The sequence below is a fragment of the Taeniopygia guttata genome, chromosome 4, assembly GCF_048771995.1.
Source record: "Taeniopygia guttata chromosome 4, bTaeGut7.mat, whole genome shotgun sequence".
Taxonomy (NCBI): Eukaryota; Metazoa; Chordata; class Aves; order Passeriformes; family Estrildidae; genus Taeniopygia; species Taeniopygia guttata.
In genome coordinates, this window is record NC_133028.1 from 2,429,149 (window position 1) to 2,447,591 (window position 18,443).

Below are 18,443 nucleotides of genomic sequence, written 5' to 3' on the forward strand. Positions count from 1 at the left end.
GAGCAGGGGATTAAAAAAAGGTAACACCCACCCTGTTTTGCCTAAAAACCTTTTGGAAGATACAAAGTGCTTCATGGTGGACTGAACTATTTACATGTCTACTTTCACCACTGATGAGAGTGGATGGGAAGATAAAAACCATGTTTAATGCCTCTGGTGTCTTGTTGACTTCTGCACAAACTACAGAGAACCTGAAGAACTCGGGTGCAGGTCTGTGGCCTTAAAAAATGAAAATATTGATGTCTACCAGCTCTTCTGTCTGCCTAAAACAAGCTCTGTGATCCCTGGTGGTCTCTCCAAGCTCTCCATAAGGTTGGGTTTAGGAGTGTGAAGGTAAAATCATTGCTCTGGTCACTCATAGCTGAGGTAATGCTTCCAAAATCAGGAAAGAAGTCTGCTCTTGGGGTTCAATTATTAGGGAAGGGGGTTTAAATAAGGCTCTCCAGGCCTCTGCACCCTGTGGGTCCCCTGGGGAGTTCCAGTGGTCCCACTTGCTCAGTGTCCATGTGTCCTTATCCCAGCTGTGCCTGAGGGTCCCTCGTGCCCAGGGTGACAGGATAATGGACATTGTCACCAATAAAGTGAGGGAGCAGAGCAGGCTGAGTGTTGGTTCTACCACTACAAAAAAACCCCGCTCTTGGGTTGCCCAAGAGCCTTCTGGTTTCCCCTGGAGGACCACAGCAAGAGGAAATCACCCAGCTGGTTCAAGTGGCTCCATCTGGAGAAGTGAAATGCCAGGGCAGCTGGGTGAGGACCCTCCCAGAGCTGAGGCTGTTTTTAGGGGTGCTGCTGTGGCCTTGGTGTCCCTCACTCTTCAAGAGAAGAAGGAAAGGCCTGCACAGGGGTTGGGTGATGGTTTTGGGATGGGTGAGGGCTACAGTGGTGGCTTCCATGAGAAGGGGCTGAAATTTTCCCCATGTCCCATGGCTCCAAGGTGGACCCAGCTGAGCCCAGGAAGAAGGGAGGGGGGATGTGGAGAAGGTGTTTCTAAAATTTGGGTTTACTTCTCCTTGCCCTGCTCTGATTTGATTGGCAATGAATGAGACAAACTGTCCTAAAATGAGTCTGCTTTTCTCTAGATTTAACCAGTGAGGGATCTCTGCCTGCCCTGGTCTCGACCTTGAGCCTTTTGTTGTGTTTTCTCTGCCTTGTCCAGCTGGGGGAGGGCGGTGACAGATCTGCTTTGGCACCCAGTCAGGGTCAGCCCCACCACCAGCCCAAATACCTCCTCCAAGGCCAGCTCAGTGCTGGGATCTGGGACTAAAGGCTGCAGAAATTGGGGGAAATGTGGAGAGTGATTTTGAACTGAAGATGAAATAGCTGCAGAGTGCTTTTTTTTTTTTCTGTTACACCTGCTTAGATTTCTTTGGATCTGGGAAACACTTGGGGAAAATTTGCTCAGATTGCTTTTCTAGGCACCTTAAAGTCTATTATGGATAGAGAGTCTTTCTGCAAGAGAACAGAAATTTGAAAAAAATTGACTGTGAGGGTGGGGAGGCCCTGGCACAGGGTGCCCAGAGAAGCTGTGGCTGCCCCATAATCCCTGGAAATGTCCAAGGCCAGGTTGGACAGGGCTTGGAACCACCTGGGATGGTGAAGGTGTCCCTGGGTGGCAGTGGATGGTCTCTAAGGTCCCTTCCAACTCAATTAATTCCATGATTCTGGAATATCTGTGTTTAAAAGCAGCAGATGCATTTATTTTGTGCCTGGGGCTCTCCTCAGCCCAAAGCCTCGAGAGCAAGCTCTGAGGACCTGCTGCCTGCTCCCCCTGCCAGCTCCTTGATTATATCCAAGAATTACACATGAGCAGAATGTGTTTGTGCTGGGAATATTGTGCCACTCCAAATTGACACCCTTAATTTGGATCTGCCTTATAGACAATCTTGCTTTGTGATAAATGACAGCATTTGTTGTGCACGCTTCTTAACTTCTTTTTATTTTTATTATTCCTCTTTCCCCTCCATTCCCATGAGCCAGGAAGATCGATGGGAATTTGCTGTTCTCAGCTGTAGGTTTCCTCCCTGATGCTCCTGGTAGGGATAGCCCCTGTCCCTGTCTGTGGGCAATAAAGGAATAGGATCGGGGTTTTTGGGGTGAGGAAGGAGCCACAGGCCATTGGGAAGAGGAGGAAGAATCATCCAAAGGCATTGGCTGGCATGCAGAGAAGTAAGTTTTGCTTCTGTTGTTCTATTTTCTTCTTTTTATTATTATTCTTCTTTTTATTATTTATTTTTATTATTTTATTATTTACTTTTTATTTTTATTATTTTATTATTTACTTTTTATTTTTATTATATTATTTTTTATTATTTTATTATTTATTTTTAATATTTCTTCTTTTTATTATTTTTCTTTTGCCTCCATCCCCATGAGCCAGGAAGATTAACGGGAATTTGCTGTTCTCAGCTGTAGGTTTCTTCCCTGATGCTCCTGGTAGGGATAGCCCCTGTCTGTGGGCAATAAAGGAATGGGATTGGGGCTTTTGGGGTTACCCAAGCAAGGAAGGAGCCACAGGCCATTGGGAAGAGGAGGAAGAATCATCCAAATGCATTGGTTGGCATGCAGAGAAGTAAGTTTTGCTCCCGTTGTTCTATTTTCTTCTTAAACTTGGCTTTATCTTTGTCTTAATTGTCGGAATCTGTGGGTATTGATGATCCCGAGATTGTAGAAAGTCTCTTTCTTTCAGCCCCACTGCCAAAGAAGAAGCCATAATTGGTCTGTGCTGGTTTCAAGGTTGTTTATTCTGTTTATCTCTGACATGTTCTGCTGCCCTGCCGCAGCTCTGTCCTGCAGGGCAGCGTGTGGGGCTCTGCCCTCAGTGGGATGGTACAAACATTAAATACCACAAACTACCTGTGCTGGATTTACAATAACGTGCCAATATCTGTCACCTACGTTGGACAGTGTGTCCCCAGCCTGAACCAACAGAAAAATGCCAACACCACAGTGAAACATGGAGGGCATGAAGAAGGAGAAAAAGGACAAGACACACCCAATTTCCTCCATCTTGTCCCCTTTGAACCCCTAATCTAGAAACCTAAAATTTTACTTTTGCACCCGTGCCACACTTAATTATTACTGATATCAAACACTCAGAGCTGGTAATTCACCCTGTAAGATTGAAAACTCTTTTCCATGGACAGAGATCACAGCCAGTGTCTCTGGGGGCTCTGTCCAGGGGGGTTCCTGACCCCTGCCAGGGTCCCAGACCTGCCAGGGCAGCCAGAGAGAAGCCCTGGATTCCCACACCCACCCAAAAAATGCTGGTCTTGAACTTCTGGAGAGCTTCCAGCTTTGAGGGATGCCACTTGAGGAGATTTGCTTCCCCCTCTTCCTGTGCCAACAAAGCCTGTTCCAGGATTGTAGCATTGCTAAGAGGGGGGTTCTGGCAGCTTTGGGGTCTCTTGGATCTTGGGGGCTGCCTGGTGTCCCCATCCCATTCCCAGGACTCCCATCCCATACTGGGAAGGGAAATGCCACCTTGAGGGCACTGTCTGCTCAGGGCACGTGGAAGTCCTGGCTGGAAGGTGTAGGAATTGTACAGCCTGGAGGAGATTTTTGCTTTTCCTGCCCTGATCCCACCACACATCAGCCTGTTCTCAGGGATGGTTTATTGGAATTATGCCTGTGTTTCTGTCCCTTTGACAAGGAAGGCTTCACCTGCTTCAGAGCACCTCAGCTGCTTCCCCCAGAGCTCCCTGTTCTGTTCTTCTGGGCTGCTCTGCTTTGTGCCTCCTGAAAAAACTCTTCCAGATGGTTGAAATCACTGCAAATCACCTCTCTTTGGAGCAGAGGTGCTGTTGCTTCATCGAGCACCAAACTTTGGGAATTTTTTTTTTTTTGTGTGTGTGTTAGCCACAAGTATTCTGTTGGGATAATGACTGGATAATTATTTAACCTCTTTTGAGTTGTGTGGTGCTAATCAACCCTGTTTTCTTTAATCTGTGCTCCAGTGTTGTGAATGGGTCATGATTTACAGAGAGAAGAGGGGCATAAACTTGTGTTATTGAGCCAAATTTGCTTAACCTCTCTGAAATAGCCTGTGAAGGTTGTGTTGCTCCAGGCCACAGCTGATCCTGTTTGTGCTGCTGGACATCTGAAGGGCTTTGTCTGATCTGATCTCCCTTTGATTTAGGGTTCTCTTGGTTACTGGGAGTGCAGGGAGAAGTTTCTGCCTTACAAATAATGAAATAATAAAAATCTCCAAGGGCACAAGGGAGGAGACTGAAGAGCGTGGTCAAAGGTGGGAAGAAAAGAAATATTATGAAGATTTAGAAGGTAATTGTTCTGGTGACACAATGCAGAGCTATAGGTCTCCCTGCTGCAGGATTTTTGGAGATGCTGAAATGACCTCAGAGGATGAGTGAGCCCTCCTGTGAGGGGCACATGTGCTGTAGAGACCTTTAACTTGGAATCCAGACTTGGAGAACACCTTAGGAAGCCTCTCCATAGGCTGGGAAGCTGCAAGAGCTCTTTAATATACATTTATTGGTAGTTTTTATCCAATCCAGGGTTCTGGGCTGGAGCAGATTTATGGAGCAGTGGAAGGAGCAGTTTTTGGGCTCTGGAGATGCCCTTTTTCCCTCTCCATGCCCATCACCAGTAACTCCCACTGTGTTCAAAGGCTGGCAGCAACACTGCTGCAGGCTTTTGCTTTCTCTGTGGAACCAAAACCTTAATGGGATGTTTGTTTGGGAATTGTGGCCAGGAACACTCACCCTGGGTGGATGTTGCAAGGAGAGGGGCTGAGCCTTTAGCTGTCTGCATCCTGCTCCTGATGGTTTTCACAGGGCTTGCTCAACTCTTCCCTCCCAGTATCTACTTCTTGTTGCTGATCACGACAGAGGAAATGTGCCAGGTGAACCTTTTTAGTCTTTCAGAAAGGCAGATAATGACCTTGAATCCAGCCAGGATGGTGCTGTCAGCACCTCAGGGTGTTTTGTGTGATGGGGACACTGCCACTCAGTGATTTCAACCTTTTTAATGAGAGAGGCTGGATGCAGCCTGGTGTCCCAACTCACACCAGATCCGGGCAGGGATGGGCTGGAATCAACCACAAATTGGGCCAGACTTTCCTGAGCTGCAGGATGTTCCTTGGGCAAGAAGGAATTAGAATTTGGAGTTCTCTAGAGCTGTTAAATCTCACCTTGCTCAGGGTTGAATTTAAATCATTGAAATGTAGAATATTCTGAGCTGGAAGGGGCCCACAAGGATCAACAAAGTCCAACTCCTGGCCCAAGAATCCCACCCTGTGCCTGAGAACTTTGTCCAAATGCTTCTGGAACTCTCTCAGGCTGTGCCTGAATTGGTTTTGGTCTTGGGACAGAACCAGCTCATCTCTGATAGGACAGAATTTCCTTCTCCTTCCTCCTGCTGGGGAAAAGAAACCAGGGGTATGATGTCTGGGGAGGGCTGCTTGTGGTGAAACCACACAAAGCTGGGTCACAAACTCAGCTCAAACCCTCAGTGAGGATTTCCTGCTAAAACTACCAGGAGCACCTGATTTATCAGTGTGGGCCAGGATGGAATATCCCCATCCCAATGAATGCCTGATCCCAAGGAGGTGAGAGGAGCCCTGGTGGGGATTTGTATCAGTCCCCAGTAGGGCCACAATGAACTTCTGGTGCTTAGTGGTGTTTGTAGCATCATTTTAGAGTGCAGGGCACACTCTGACTGTGAGAATTCAGGTGTAGCAAGCATGAAAACCTCCTGGTGTGATAGATGAGTGATGTGATGGTTGACTCTCAGAATTAAAAGACAAATATCATGTATATATGTTAGGAGAAGTTTTATAGAGTTTTATAAGACTTATAACTATGTTTTATCTCCCCTTTTTTTTTTGTTATTAGGGGGTGGCCTGGGTTTGGGATATTTGGGAGGATGGGATTGTTACTAGGGCAGCACCTGAGCTCTAATCAAGATTTAAGGACATGATCTCCACCACTGGACAGCAAAGGAGTCAATGGACAGAACTTTGGGAGGAACTAAAGGGTTAAAAGGCAAAACCTCCATTGTGTGGATGAGCACATGTTGGGAAAAATCCTCTGCTCCTGGCACTGTAATATTTTCTCTATTCAGTCTTCTGCTGTATTTTTGATAAGGTTTTAATAAAGCTTTTAGATTTTTGAAAGTGAGTAGCATTTCTCACAACCACAATGAACTTTTGGTGGTGTTTGTAGCATCATTTTAGAGTGCAGGGCACACTCTGACTGTGAGAATTCAGGTATAGCAAGCACGAAAACAGCCTGGCTAAGCTGGAGGGGAGTCCTGGAGCCAGAAGGTGGCTGGCAATGAACTGTTGTGATGTTTAGTCTGTAATCAATAAATACTTGTAATGGCAGGCAAACTCTCTATTAAAAAGCTTGGAGAGTGTCTGCTTTGTGTCTCCAGGCTGAAAAGCACCGTGCCAGGGCAGCAGCCTCCCTGATTTGCTCCTTCCAAACGCTGCCTTTGTTTGCTGCCCTGTTTCTGGCAGCAGCTCAGGGGGTGCCTCAGTGGGATGGGCAGAGAAGGAGCTGAAGGGATGGAGTTCATGTCCCCCCTGAGCTGGGAGAGGAGAGGTTCCAACCAGCCTGAAGGGATGTGCATGGACAAGGAGATGAGGTAGATGTGAATGCAGCTTCTCACCTCAATGTTTTTATGTTTTATTAGGGAAGAACAGTGCTGAATGAAGCTTGGCATGTTTGTGGATAAAGGCAAAAATATCATGAGTTCCAGGCTAGGTTGGATGGGACTTGGAGAAACCTGGGATAGTGGGATGAGCTTTACCATCCCTGCCAACCCAAACCATGAGTCCCTGATACCTGTAGGGGTTTTTGGCAAGGTGGATCAGTGTGTTTGGTCCTGGGAGGGGATGAAGGTCAGGTTTGGCTGCTCTGGAAAAGGCATCTTTGGACCTCTCCTTCCCAAAGCTGAGAGCTGTGTGGGGTGACAGCAAATTCAGTCACTTAAGGATCCTCGCATTAGTTGGTGGAATAACATCAACTCTGACCCTAATTTTGGCTGCTTATCTGCCTCCCAGCAGGCTTCAGTGCTCAGAGACAAAATCATCTGAGGCTGGTGCTGTCTTGGGGGAAGCAAAAGCTGCAAAGAGAGGAGTTGTTTCTCACTCTGAAACAAAAACATTTCCGAAATCAAACTGCTGCCCAGCTTATCAGGGTGTAAACACCTTCTCCTGTGGGAACAGGAGCTGCAGGCCAGTCTGAGCTGAATCTTGCTGCTCTCTTCATATCAGTCTGCTGGAGTTTCTCACACACTGGAGGTCTGCAGAGGGTTGGAAATGCATTCTTTTTCTCATCTGTTTTCTTCATGGGGGAGGCAGCAAAGACCTTGGACTACCAAGAATGTTTGGTTTCATTCAGAGCTGCTCTATGGTGGGTGTTACACCACTGCTTTTATTCCCTTCCTCAGAAAACCCCTTGTTTTGGTGATTCTGGTGCTGAAAGCTCAGAAATCACACCGAGGCTCAGTCCACAAACCCAGCCTTGGGGATATTACAACTGGCTGAGCTCTTGGGGGTGTGGGCCACCCCAAAAAAAGGAAGGACAGGATGTTGTGATAAAGGAATTGCGCTCCTGACGTGTTTTATTCTGTCCTTGTGTGTAATCTCTTGCCACATCCTGGGACTTGAGGCTGGTGAAAGGGCAGGGCATGTGGGAGCTCCCCAGAGAAGGAGATGACTCTCAAGTTACTCTCTGCTTTAATTCCAGTAATTTCTATCTATTTTCTCAGGATTTCCAGCCAGGAGCCAGCCTGTCTGTGAGAGAAGCATCTCAATGGATGAGAAGGTGCCAGCACTGTTGTAGGTGGCTGTTTGAAGTCTGCTCATTCTCTTCAGCCAGGACACCCCCAAATACATCCTGGAAAAGAAGGACAGGGAGCAGGAGCTGTAATTGCAGCTGAATTCTGCAGAAACAGGAGCTGCAGCCTAGCAGGTGGTGGACAGCTCTGAACTGCAGCTCTCAAAGTGGCAAATAATGGTTGGGTTTGGTCATTTTGGAGTGTAAAAGTTGTTTCTGCTCACTGGGGTAAGAGGCAGCAACAGGGTTAAAAGATACTTCCTACAGTTCTGCAGCCTCAGGTGGAGAATGAGGAAAGGGGAGTATGGATGGGCTGTCTACAAAATAAATACAATATAGTTATTCTAGAGTCTTGCATTTCTTTGCATGTAGAGATCTCTCCTGTAGCAAGGAAATAATTTTCTATTCTGGCACAGGACTGATAGTGAAACACTGAATTCAGAGATAAGAATCACTTGTTTTTCTTCCAGCTTTCCTCTATTAAAAAGGAGTAAAACTCAACAACCCCCCCCTCTTGTTTTTTACATGACAACCTTTGGGGTTTTCTGGTTTGTGCAGGAAGAAAAATATCCTAGGAGATGATTACCAGACTGGTGTTGAACTGGCTTAATGTTGGAAAACTCTGCTAGTGAGTCAAAATTACCTTGCACTGGTCCTTTCCTGTTCCTCTGCCTCATGGCAGTAAAACATGGCAAAAACTCGTGGTCTACTTGGAATTTTTTCATGGAATGGTTTTCTTTGTAAACTTGCAGGTGATTTCAGGCTTCTTACTTTGAGTATCAAATGCTTCAAAGTTTCTTTTTCTGCCTTGTAAAGACTGAAAAGGAAGCTGCAAACCTCCAGGTGCCTCTGGGACAGTTTTTCCTGTCCAGAAAGGGTTGCAGAAGGCAGATCTAATCTCTCAGCTGGACTAGATGATCGTTGCAGGTCCCTTTTGGCTGGAAATACTCTACCTCAGGAATGGCTTGTCCAGCTGGTTATTCCTTCTTCCCTCCCATGGAAAAGGGAGGTGTTTGGCTGGGGGGAAAAAATCCTTTGCTTTCAGACTCTTTTCTTTGTCACTGTTCGGTGGGAGTCACTAAATCCCTGCTGCCATCAATGGTCTGTGGCATTTAATGCAAAAATATCATCATAAAGATACTGAGCTGCTTCCTAAAGGCATTGAGGGCTTCATTTATCCCCTCCTCCAGGTGGTGGGAATGCTGCTGATGCAAATTAATTTGAAGAATGTGTGCTGGGCTGTTAGCATGAAAAGAGCTGGGTTTTGGTTAATGTGGCAGTAGGGAGAGTAACTCAGCCTTACTGTTGGGTTGTGCTGCTCCATTGCTTTTCATTAATTGTTGCTTTACTCGTTTCAGAGTTAAAAAACTCCTTTAAATTGCTGTTTTGAAGGGATGGGCTCTCAAACCCGAGGCTCTGGCACTGTGGGGACTCTGTGCTGTTGGTGATCCTATGGAGGACATGGTGAATTCTCCTCTTCCACAAGGACCTGATGGGGCTGCTGCACTTCTGCTGCTCAGCCCTTTGCTGCTACCTGTGCTTGACACATCCCTTGAAATGCCTCTTCTGCCACATCCTCTCACCAAATATCCCATCCTGGTCCATCATGCTGTTGTGTGGAAGCTGTAATGGCTTTATTGGGGTGTTCTGTGCATCCCTGCCACTCAAGGAGGGAGAAGCAGGAGGTTTCTTCCTGCAGCCCAACTTGAGTTCCATGAGCACAATGAGCTCTGAATCCCCTTTAGCAGCGAGGAAAACCCCGTTGGGCTTTGAAACTGCTTGTGGAACTTGAAGGGCTTTTTATTTTTTTTTCTTTTCTCTTTTTATGAGTTTGCTGCCAGCAATTGTATGTGCTCAGTGAGATGAAAGTCACCATGCCCAAGTGTGAAGAATCTTCACAACCACATCCCAGAATCTGATCCATTTTTGTGTTAAAAGTGGGAGTTTTAGCTTGTCTGGAAGTTGTTCCAGTTGCTCACGACTTTTCTGTGCTGCAAGTCCTCATGAACCTGCTGCTGAGTCAGATAAAATCTAGTTTTTGCCTGGAAAATGATCTTCATTAGGCTTGTTTTTGTTTCTGCTGCTTCCTGTGCATTTTTGGCTGGTGTGAAGCTGCACTGCTGCCTGGTGCCCTCCTCTTCCTCGTCATGAAGGTTTCAGGTAAATATTTATGCCTGTGGATATGTGTGATTTAACTGGACTAATTAGTCAAGGGGCTCTGCATAGCTGGGATTTAAGGTTATTCCTCATTACATCTTGGGAAGCTGCTGATTGTCCCTGTTTTTTATCTGCTGCTTTCATTGTGTAATTCTTTATTGCGCTCTTACATGACATCATCTGGATCTGCTGCTCTGTGCTTTGGGCTCCAGAACATGTTCAGCTGAGTCTTGGGCAAGGAGCAGAATTTATTACTAAATCCATTAGAGTTCTGGAAATAAATAAACACCATGCTGAATTCCTTATCACCAGCACGTTGCCTCCAGCAGCAGTGAAAATATTCACATTGAGTCGCCGCTGACTGCCCGAGAGGGGCTGAGGTTGCCAGTGCCTGGAGTCACTGAGGGTTTTTTCCTTTAAATTGTGCTCTTACACACACAAAAAAAAAAAAGAAAAAAAGGTTGGCAAGTGTATTCTCTACTGGAATCAACAATCTCTTAATGCTCTGAGGCTAAACTAAGGCTGAAGTCAGCTATTCAGCTGTGGCTCTGTGCAAATCTATTGTGTTTATCTCTGCCCAAGATGTAGTAATTAGGCAGCAGGACTCTTTGTGTAGCTGTAACATCATTTTAAGGGGAGGATTTTCCCAAGATTTTTATCCACAAAGAAAGCAGAGCAGTGGAAAACCGTCTTCTGCTGGATGTCCCCTCTTCTTCAGTGGCACAGCTGAGCCTCAGCAATCCCCCTGTGCTGGAGAGGAGGGGCAGCTCTGATCTCTGCTCTGGGACAGGGACAGCACCAGGGGATGGCTGGGGCTGGGGCAGGGCAGGTTTATGTTGGAAATCAGGGAAATGTTCCTTCTCCAGAGGGTGCTGGCACTGCCCGGGCTCCCCAGGGAATGGGCACAGCCCCGAGGCTGCCAGAGCTCCAGGAGAGTTTGGACAACCTCAGGCACAGGGTGGGATTGTTGGGGTGTCTCTGCAGGGCCAGGAGCTGGACTGGGTAATCCTGTGGGTCCTTTCCAGCTCAGGATATTATCCCACATTCTACCAGGGTTTGCTGTGTGCTGTGAGGATTTGTGTTGGGCCTCTGGCAGCAGGGAGAGGCAGCCTGGGCTCTCCTGCAGGGTCCAGGCACGTGTGTGTGACAGCCCCTGTGTGACACAGAGACCTGAGTGCTGCTGTTAACCAGCCATGAAATGGGGATGTGCTCTGACGAGCTCCATGGAGAGATCTCTGATTGTCACAGGAGGCAAAACTCCCACCCAGGTACTGAAGGGCCACAGCAGAGCTTTAGCTGCTGCTTGGGAGGTGGCTTTCAATCCCACACTCCTTAGGAAATAACTTTTTCCTTGATACCAAAATTGACCACAATAATTTCTGGTTCAAGTTTTGCCCTGGGATGGACTGGCTGTGTTCAGGAGCCTGAGGACAGACTGTGGCTGTAAGAGCAACCATGTCCATGTGCTGCTGCTCCTCTCTCCCCCAGCATCACAAGGACCTGGAGCTGCTGGGGAGAGCCCAGAGGAGGCCATGGAGCTGCTCCAAGGGCTGGAGCCAGGCTGGGAGAGCTGGGGGTGTTCACCTGGAGAAGAAAAGGCTCCAGGGAGAGCTCAGAGCCCCTTGCAGGGCCTGAAGGGGCTCCAGGAGAGCTGGAGAGGGACTGGGGACAAGGGATGGAGGGACAGGACACAGGGAATAGCTCCCACTGCCAGAGGGCAGGGATGGATGGGAGATTGAGCAGAAATTGTTCCCTGTGAGGATGGGGAGGCCCTGCAATGGATTTCCCAGAGAAGCTGTGGCTGCCTCTGGATCCCTGGAGTGTCCAAGGCCAGGTTGGACATTGAGGCTTGGAGCAACCTGGGCTAGTGGAAGGTGCCCTGCCCATGGATAGAGGTGGCACTGGATGGGCTGTAAGGTCCTTTCCAGCCCAAACCATTCCATGATTCCATGATCCTCCCCACACTGCAGTTCCCTCCTGTGGCTCCTTTCCAGGGAGGCACAGTCGGGTGGGAGCTACTCTCTTTTTGTCTCCTTAAACACCTCCTGAAGGTGGGAGATCTTTACAAATAAATGTTTTGTGGCAGGAGAAGGGGCTGTGCTCAGGGCAGAGCCTGTGCAGTGACCACAGAGGTGATGTCTGAGCTCTCAGTCCTGCTCTCATCCCCCCGTTCTAGCCGGGGGTAGCACGAGTTGGCTGCGGGGTCTGGCCTAATAAGATCTGCATGTTGGCATGGCTTTGGCCAGGGAGTTTCTGCCTCCAGCTCTGGCAGAGCCTGCTGGAGCCTGGCTGCCTTCCCCAGCTGCTGCCACTGCCAGGAGGAAATCACCATCTGGGTGCAATCTGCAGCTGAAGGAGCCTGACCTTCCCAGCAGCTCTTGGTTGAGCACCAGCTCTGGCCCTCGCTGGGCTCCTTCCCTTGCTGGGGAAAAAGATTGTACAGGAGGGAGACAAAGGAATGAGTGTTTATGGACATTTTCATCAAATAGAACTGATATTTTATTTTCTTTTTTTTCTTCACCTTCAAGTTGGGAGCATGAGAAAGGAGTGGCAGAATGTTGCCTTTACCTTAAAGCTTCAGATTTCTGGGTCTGCTCTTGTGCAGCTGCCTCCTCAACTCTCCTCCTAACTCTCCTAATCCCCCTTGTGCTGAAGGGATTGTTGTGCTTTTTCCTGGAGTTGTTTTGGGAATTTCATGGTCTTCTCTCTCTTATTTGGATGAGTTTCTCAGGTGAGAGCAACCTTAAAATATTTGACTCTTAAAGGAGGACTTGATGTGCTCCCTTTCACCCGGGTGAGCTGATGCTGCTCAGTGTAATATTTATTAGTGCCTTTGTGAGCTGAAAAGGCACCAAAAAGGAGATGGCAGATGCTAAACTCACCTCAAAATCTCAAAACCTGCTCAAACTGCAGGTCACTGGCTCCCTTGGCCTCTAAACTTAATTTCTTTGATTCCTGAAAGCAAAGCTGGTGCCTGAAACCAGCCTGGGTCTCCTCAGAGCAGCCTGAAATGGGATCCCCAGAGCTGCTCTTGTGGGATTCAGCTCCAGGGCTGAAGGGACCAGTGGTGGGATAAACACTTAAACCCCATCCCAAATGACAAGGACCCCAAGGCAGGAGTTACCTGGGAATTCCCAGCAGGTCGCTGCTCCCTCTGCTGTGCTTTTTTTATTGCAGGGTCCTGCAGGTGATGGCACGAACAGGATGTGCAGCAGGAACTGGGAAGAGAACTCAGGTTTCTCTTGGGCTGCAATCAAAGCAGCAGGAGGTAGGGTGGGATTTAAAGAGTTCATGATTCAAACAGAATGAAACAACCCAGACTTCAGCTGTGGTGGTACCTAAATTTTTAATTTGGATCCCCTAAGCAACTTCTTTGCTTTTGTTTCAAGTCTTGGCTCTGTCACAGCTTTGGGAATCCCAGTGCAGCTTCATGAGGATGGGATAAGGGTTTCTCTGCAATGCTTGGGTCCACCTAGTGTTACTTTCTGTGTCCAGGCTCTTGCAGCCTCCAATGTGAGGCCACCAGAAAGGGAAAAAAAAAATAAAATCAATCAGGGTCTTGGAAAAGCATCCTGCTAAAAAGCAAATACACCTGGCATCTGTCCCTGGCTTGGAGGGAACCCAAGTATCTTCTGCTGGGATACTTGACTGATCCTGCTGGACCAGGCAAGCAGGTCCTGTATGATCTGGTTGTGAAGCAAAAATCCACTTCCCGCTGGTTTCCAGCCACAAACCAGCCTGGCTACAAAGAGCTGCTTAATGCCAACCAGTCAGTCAATAAGAGAGGAAAATGAACTTCTGCCTGGGAGGGAGGTTGGCTTTGTGCATAAAGTTAAGAACCTGCTGGAGGGGAATGTTGGGATGAGGCTCCTCAGAGCTGATGGGTTTGGGGAAGGGTTTAACTGCTGCTCCTTGGATCCAGCTGCCCCTGGCTGACTGTGCTTGGCTGTGACAGTGGAGAATGTCTGCAGAGATCAGGTCTGGAGACGCTGGGATAGACCAGAGAGCGCCAGACACTGAAGTATCTGATGTCCCCTCTGGTGCCTGGCATCCTGTCAGATGAGCTGATACCCTCCAGAATATGTTACTGGTGGGGGGGCTAAGATTTCTAGCATGGAGCAGCATTGCTTTAATGATAATTTAGCATTATGGGGAAATATGGTTTGGTGTATTAAAAGGGAGTTAATACAGGGCCAGGTTTTCTACCATGAGATGAGAGCCCATAGGATGTAGGATGGAAGGGATCTCAAAACTCCTGGAAGAGAATTCCTGGCCTTGAGAAATTGTCCCTGTATGCTGTCATGTATTCCATAGTCCTTGCTGGTTATCTTCTTCAAGGTGACCCCTGGGGACACTGGGCTCCCACTCACCTGCTGCCACATGCTCAACGTGGGCACAGAGTTAAATGTTGTATTCAACATGTCCAGTTTAAGCCACTCAAACAAGGATTCACTTCCTCAATAAATGCATCTTCCAAGCCAACATAACAGGATTAAAAAGAAATCCCCCCACTTTTTTTTCTCTTTTTGGTGATGTCCTTGTTTTGGCTGGGATAGAGTTGGTTTTTTTTTCCTTCCTCGGGAGCTGCTAAAGTGCTGTGTTTTGGATTTAGTATAAGAATCATGTTGGAGTAATAGCTATAACCTTCAACTTTTGACAGGGAGTTTCCCACCTCAGTTCAAATGATGTCAAATGCTTTCCTGGGTGATTTGGGATTTTTTCCCCTGGATATGGTTTGTTGATTTAGAGGATGGTGAAAGTTCACTCAGGATATGCTGCCTCTACACCAAGATCTGTAGCAATCAAAAGCCAAGATGTCAATAAGATTTCTTTAAACCTTCTTCACCCCTCATTTCCAAATATCCAAATTTTGCAGCTGCCCCTGGATCCCTGGAAGTGTCCAAGGCCAGGCTGGACACTGGGACTTGGAGCAACCTGGGCTAGTGGAAGGTGTCCCTGTCCATGTCAGGTGGAGTGGGACTGGATCGTCTTTAAGGACCCTTCCAACCCAAACCATTCCAGGATTCCCAAATTGCTGTAGGTGGACCAGCTGAGACCCTTCTGGAGGAAAGAAAAATCAGGAAATGAAGAAACAAACAGTTCTAGTCCAATCTTTATGGTATAAGAACTTAAATATGCCTGTTTTTTCCTACAGCAAAGGCTGCAGGTTGCTTTTTTCTGCACCTGCTTTTCAAACTTCTTTGTTGCTGCTTGGTTTGGTAAAGAACCTCAAGCTCCCTCACTGTGCTGTGCCCCAGGGATTTATTTTGACCCCCCCAGCTGGTTGGTTTTGACTCAAAATTGCCTGTGCCAGGTTATTTCACAGGAATTTTGAAGTGGCAGAGAAAACCAGTCCGGATGATGGCACCCCACAGTGTCCATGGGCACACCTGATGGGAGAAGCAAGATTTATCAGCACCGTGCTTTTCACCTGAAGTTTTGAACATCATCTCCCCTGCTCATGCTTCCAGCAGCCTGCATCCCAGGAAAAAATGAATACAGATTTAATTTTACATTGAAGGGAAGAGCCTCAATCCGGGGCCTGTTGTGCTGGAACAAGGTGGGGGGTGGTTTTAAGCTGAAGGATACTTGTCCGTATAGATATGAATTAGTGTTTGGAAGGATTTTTTTGGTCAGAAAGAAGGTGGTGAGGGCCTGGCAGAAAGAAAGTGGTGAGGGCCTGGATGAAAGAAGGTGGTGAGGCAGCTGTGGCTGCCCCTGGATCCCTGGAAGTGCCCAAGGCCAGGCTGGATGGGGCTTGGAGCCACCTGGGATGGTGGAAGGTGTCCCTCCCTGGCAGGGGGTGGCAGTGGATGATCTTTGAGGTGCCTTCCAAGGCAATATATTCTATAAAAATGCCCACAGCCCTGCAGGCTCCCCGAGGGGGGGCTGGGGCTGACTCGGCGGTGTCGCTGTCCCCGCCGGGGCCGCGGGCGGGCTTTAGGACCCGGCCGGGTGTGACACCGCCTGTCCCTTCCCCTTCCAGCCGCGCTCCTCACTCGGGACTTTCTCCAGCTTTTATTTTTATTATTATTATTATTATATTTATTTTTTATAAATTGGCGCGTGGGCGGGTTGAAAACCCTGTTGTTTCTCTCTCTCTCTCCTTTTTTTTTTTTTCTAAATTATTTATTTATTTTCGGCGGGGGGAAATAAATAAAGAACTCTCCCCCCCTCCCCCGTCGGCGGCAGGCGCGGGGAAGGCGAAGGCGAAGGCGAAGGCGATGGTGCGGACGGGATGAGCGGCGCGGCCATGGCAGCCCGGCGGCTCTTCCACCTCCAGCCCTGCGGTGAGGGACGAGGGCTCTGGGGGGGTTCAGGGGGACCGGGATGTCCCCCCTGCCACCCCCTGTGCCACCCCCGGTGTCACCCCGGCTTTTGCTTGTGGGCGGCAGCGCAGGGGTCGCGGCGGGATGCGGTGGGCTCGCAGGGGGATGTTGTCCTGGTTTTCCCTCTTGGGATCGGGGGAGGAAAATCTCACCTTTGCATCGCTTCTTGAAGCTTTTGTTAGTTTTTTTTCTTTCTTTTTATTTTTTTTTTTTTTTCTGTTGGTGACACCCCTAAAGTTGAGCTGCTTGGGCAGAGTGGGATATTCCTATTCCAGCCCCGGGGATGCGGTGGGACAGGAGAACCGTGGGGAAAAAAAAAAAAAGGAGCGATGGAAATTTGGGGTCTTGGCTGTTCTGGGGGGGTGTTTTATGCCCCATTTTTACTTTTACATGTTTGCACACAGCATGGGGTGGAGGGCACGGTGTGAGCGGATGAGGTTGCCTGACTTCGTATTGGTGTAAAAACCGCAATAAAAAGGACGGGGGAGGGGGAAAGAAGTAGAAAAAGTGAAACTTTAACGTGAAGAGTTGGGGCAGCTCTGCGTGCGGGGAAATACCCCCTGCACCGAGTTTATTTGAAACGCGGGGTGGGGAAGAAAGGGTTTAAATGCACTTGGGAATTCGCTTTCTGGTTTCGGGTGAACTTTGGGAGTTATTTTGTGCGGTGTCTGCCTTGCAGAGGAAGCGCTTCCTTCAGCGGCATGGCCGCGGCAGCGCTGGGTGACACCGAAGTGACAGGGACCGGGGCTGCTGCAGCCACTTCTGTGTTGGAGCAGAAGTGACTGTAGGTGGCACAGCAGCTTTGTCACCCGTGCTGTCCCCTCACCTCTCCTGTGGATCGGTGCTCCGGTGCCTCCGGAGCTTTCCCCGCTCCGGTGTAATGGGAAAGTTTTCATTGAGAGCTGATGTTCTGCCTTAGAGCTCGGCTCTGCTGCTTTTTCATGTCATTCTTGAGACCTGCCGGTGCTGCGGCTGTCCTGCAGGAATGGCAAATCATGGGAAAAGTTTGGGTTGGAAAGACCTTAAAGTCCATCTCATCCCACCCCTGCCATGAGCTGGAACACCTTCCACTAGCCCAGGTTGCTCCAAGCCCTGTCCAACGTGGCCTTGGGCACATCCAGGATCAGCCACAGCTTCTCTGTGCAGATTTGCACGTGGAGAATCCAAGGGAATTTCCCCCTTTCCCCCGAGTTGTTTCAGTGTTTGCAGGATTTCTCCTGGATTGTCTCTAGGTGTGAGCACAGCCTTGTCCACCTCTGCCAAATTCCTGCCCCTCAAGTGCTGCAGCACGGGATAAACCACTTGGCCCAGAATTGAGTAAATCCAGCTGTGCCTCACCTGGTTTACTCTTGTTGGGTTTGTGGCTGCTTTTTGGGGTTTTTTTTGGAGGCTGGAAGAGCGAGGCAATGCTTTGAGTCCTGTCTGCACAGCAACCTCAGTCATTGGTACCCCCCCTGCGAGCCGCGCGTCGCCGCTTCCCGGCTATAATCGGGATTTGCTGGCTAATCCATCTCAGCCACAGCCCTCCAGTTTTGAAATATCTGTGGCTTTTGTACAGTTGGTGCTCCGTAAGAATGATGGACCGCAGAGGAAGTTCCCCTCCGGCTCTCCTGTTGTTCCTTGGCAATTTGAATGCTTCAGCTTGTTTAAATAAATGCAGATAAAAAGAAAGGTTGGGGTTTTAACTGGAACCCTCGCTTGACCCACCCGGTGGCATAAGATATCTGTGTGTAAGCTCAGAGTGGCTTGACTTCTAGTAAAGCTGTAGTAAATCATTTGAGGCTGTAAACATTTATTAAAACAAGCTTTATTTTTGTGTTGAGTCAGTGTGAAAACAAAGTTGTCTTGGGTTTCAAAGGGAAAGGATCCGCAAGGGAAGCTTTCTGCACTGGCTTAAAGGAAAGTGTCAGTGAGAAGTTGGATATTTCAGCAGAAGGGAGCTGAGGTAAGAGTTAGGGTCAGAGTTTAGCTTCAGAGTTGGAGTTTAATCCAGAATTATCAGACTTAGCCTGGTGCTGTTCAATTTGTTTGGTTTGATCTTTCTTGCAGGAGGCAGCTGAGGTAAGAGTTAGGCTCAAGGTCAAGCTTTAGTTGCAAAGTTGGATTCTAGTCTGGAATTACCCAGCTTAGCATGGTGCTGGTTTATTTGCCTGTTAAG

At 48.3% G+C, this 18,443-nt stretch overlaps 1 protein-coding gene across 3 annotated transcripts in view; it reads left to right on the plus strand.

Moving 5' to 3' along the window:
- Positions 1-9,931: 9,931 nt before the first annotated feature.
- Positions 9,932-18,443, plus strand: part of SLC4A11 (solute carrier family 4 member 11) — a 101,601-nt gene continuing 93,089 nt past the window's right edge. The window contains exon 1 of one of the 3 annotated variants that reach the window (XM_072927883.1): positions 9,932-9,959. In XM_072927883.1, the coding sequence (XP_072783984.1) occupies positions 9,947-9,959 (13 nt within the window). In that variant the 5' untranslated portion in view covers positions 9,932-9,946. Of the gene's footprint in view, positions 9,960-16,118; positions 16,247-18,443 lie in introns of those variants that run through there. The other 2 variants (XM_030270266.4, XM_041715608.2) reach the window with 2 other exon arrangements.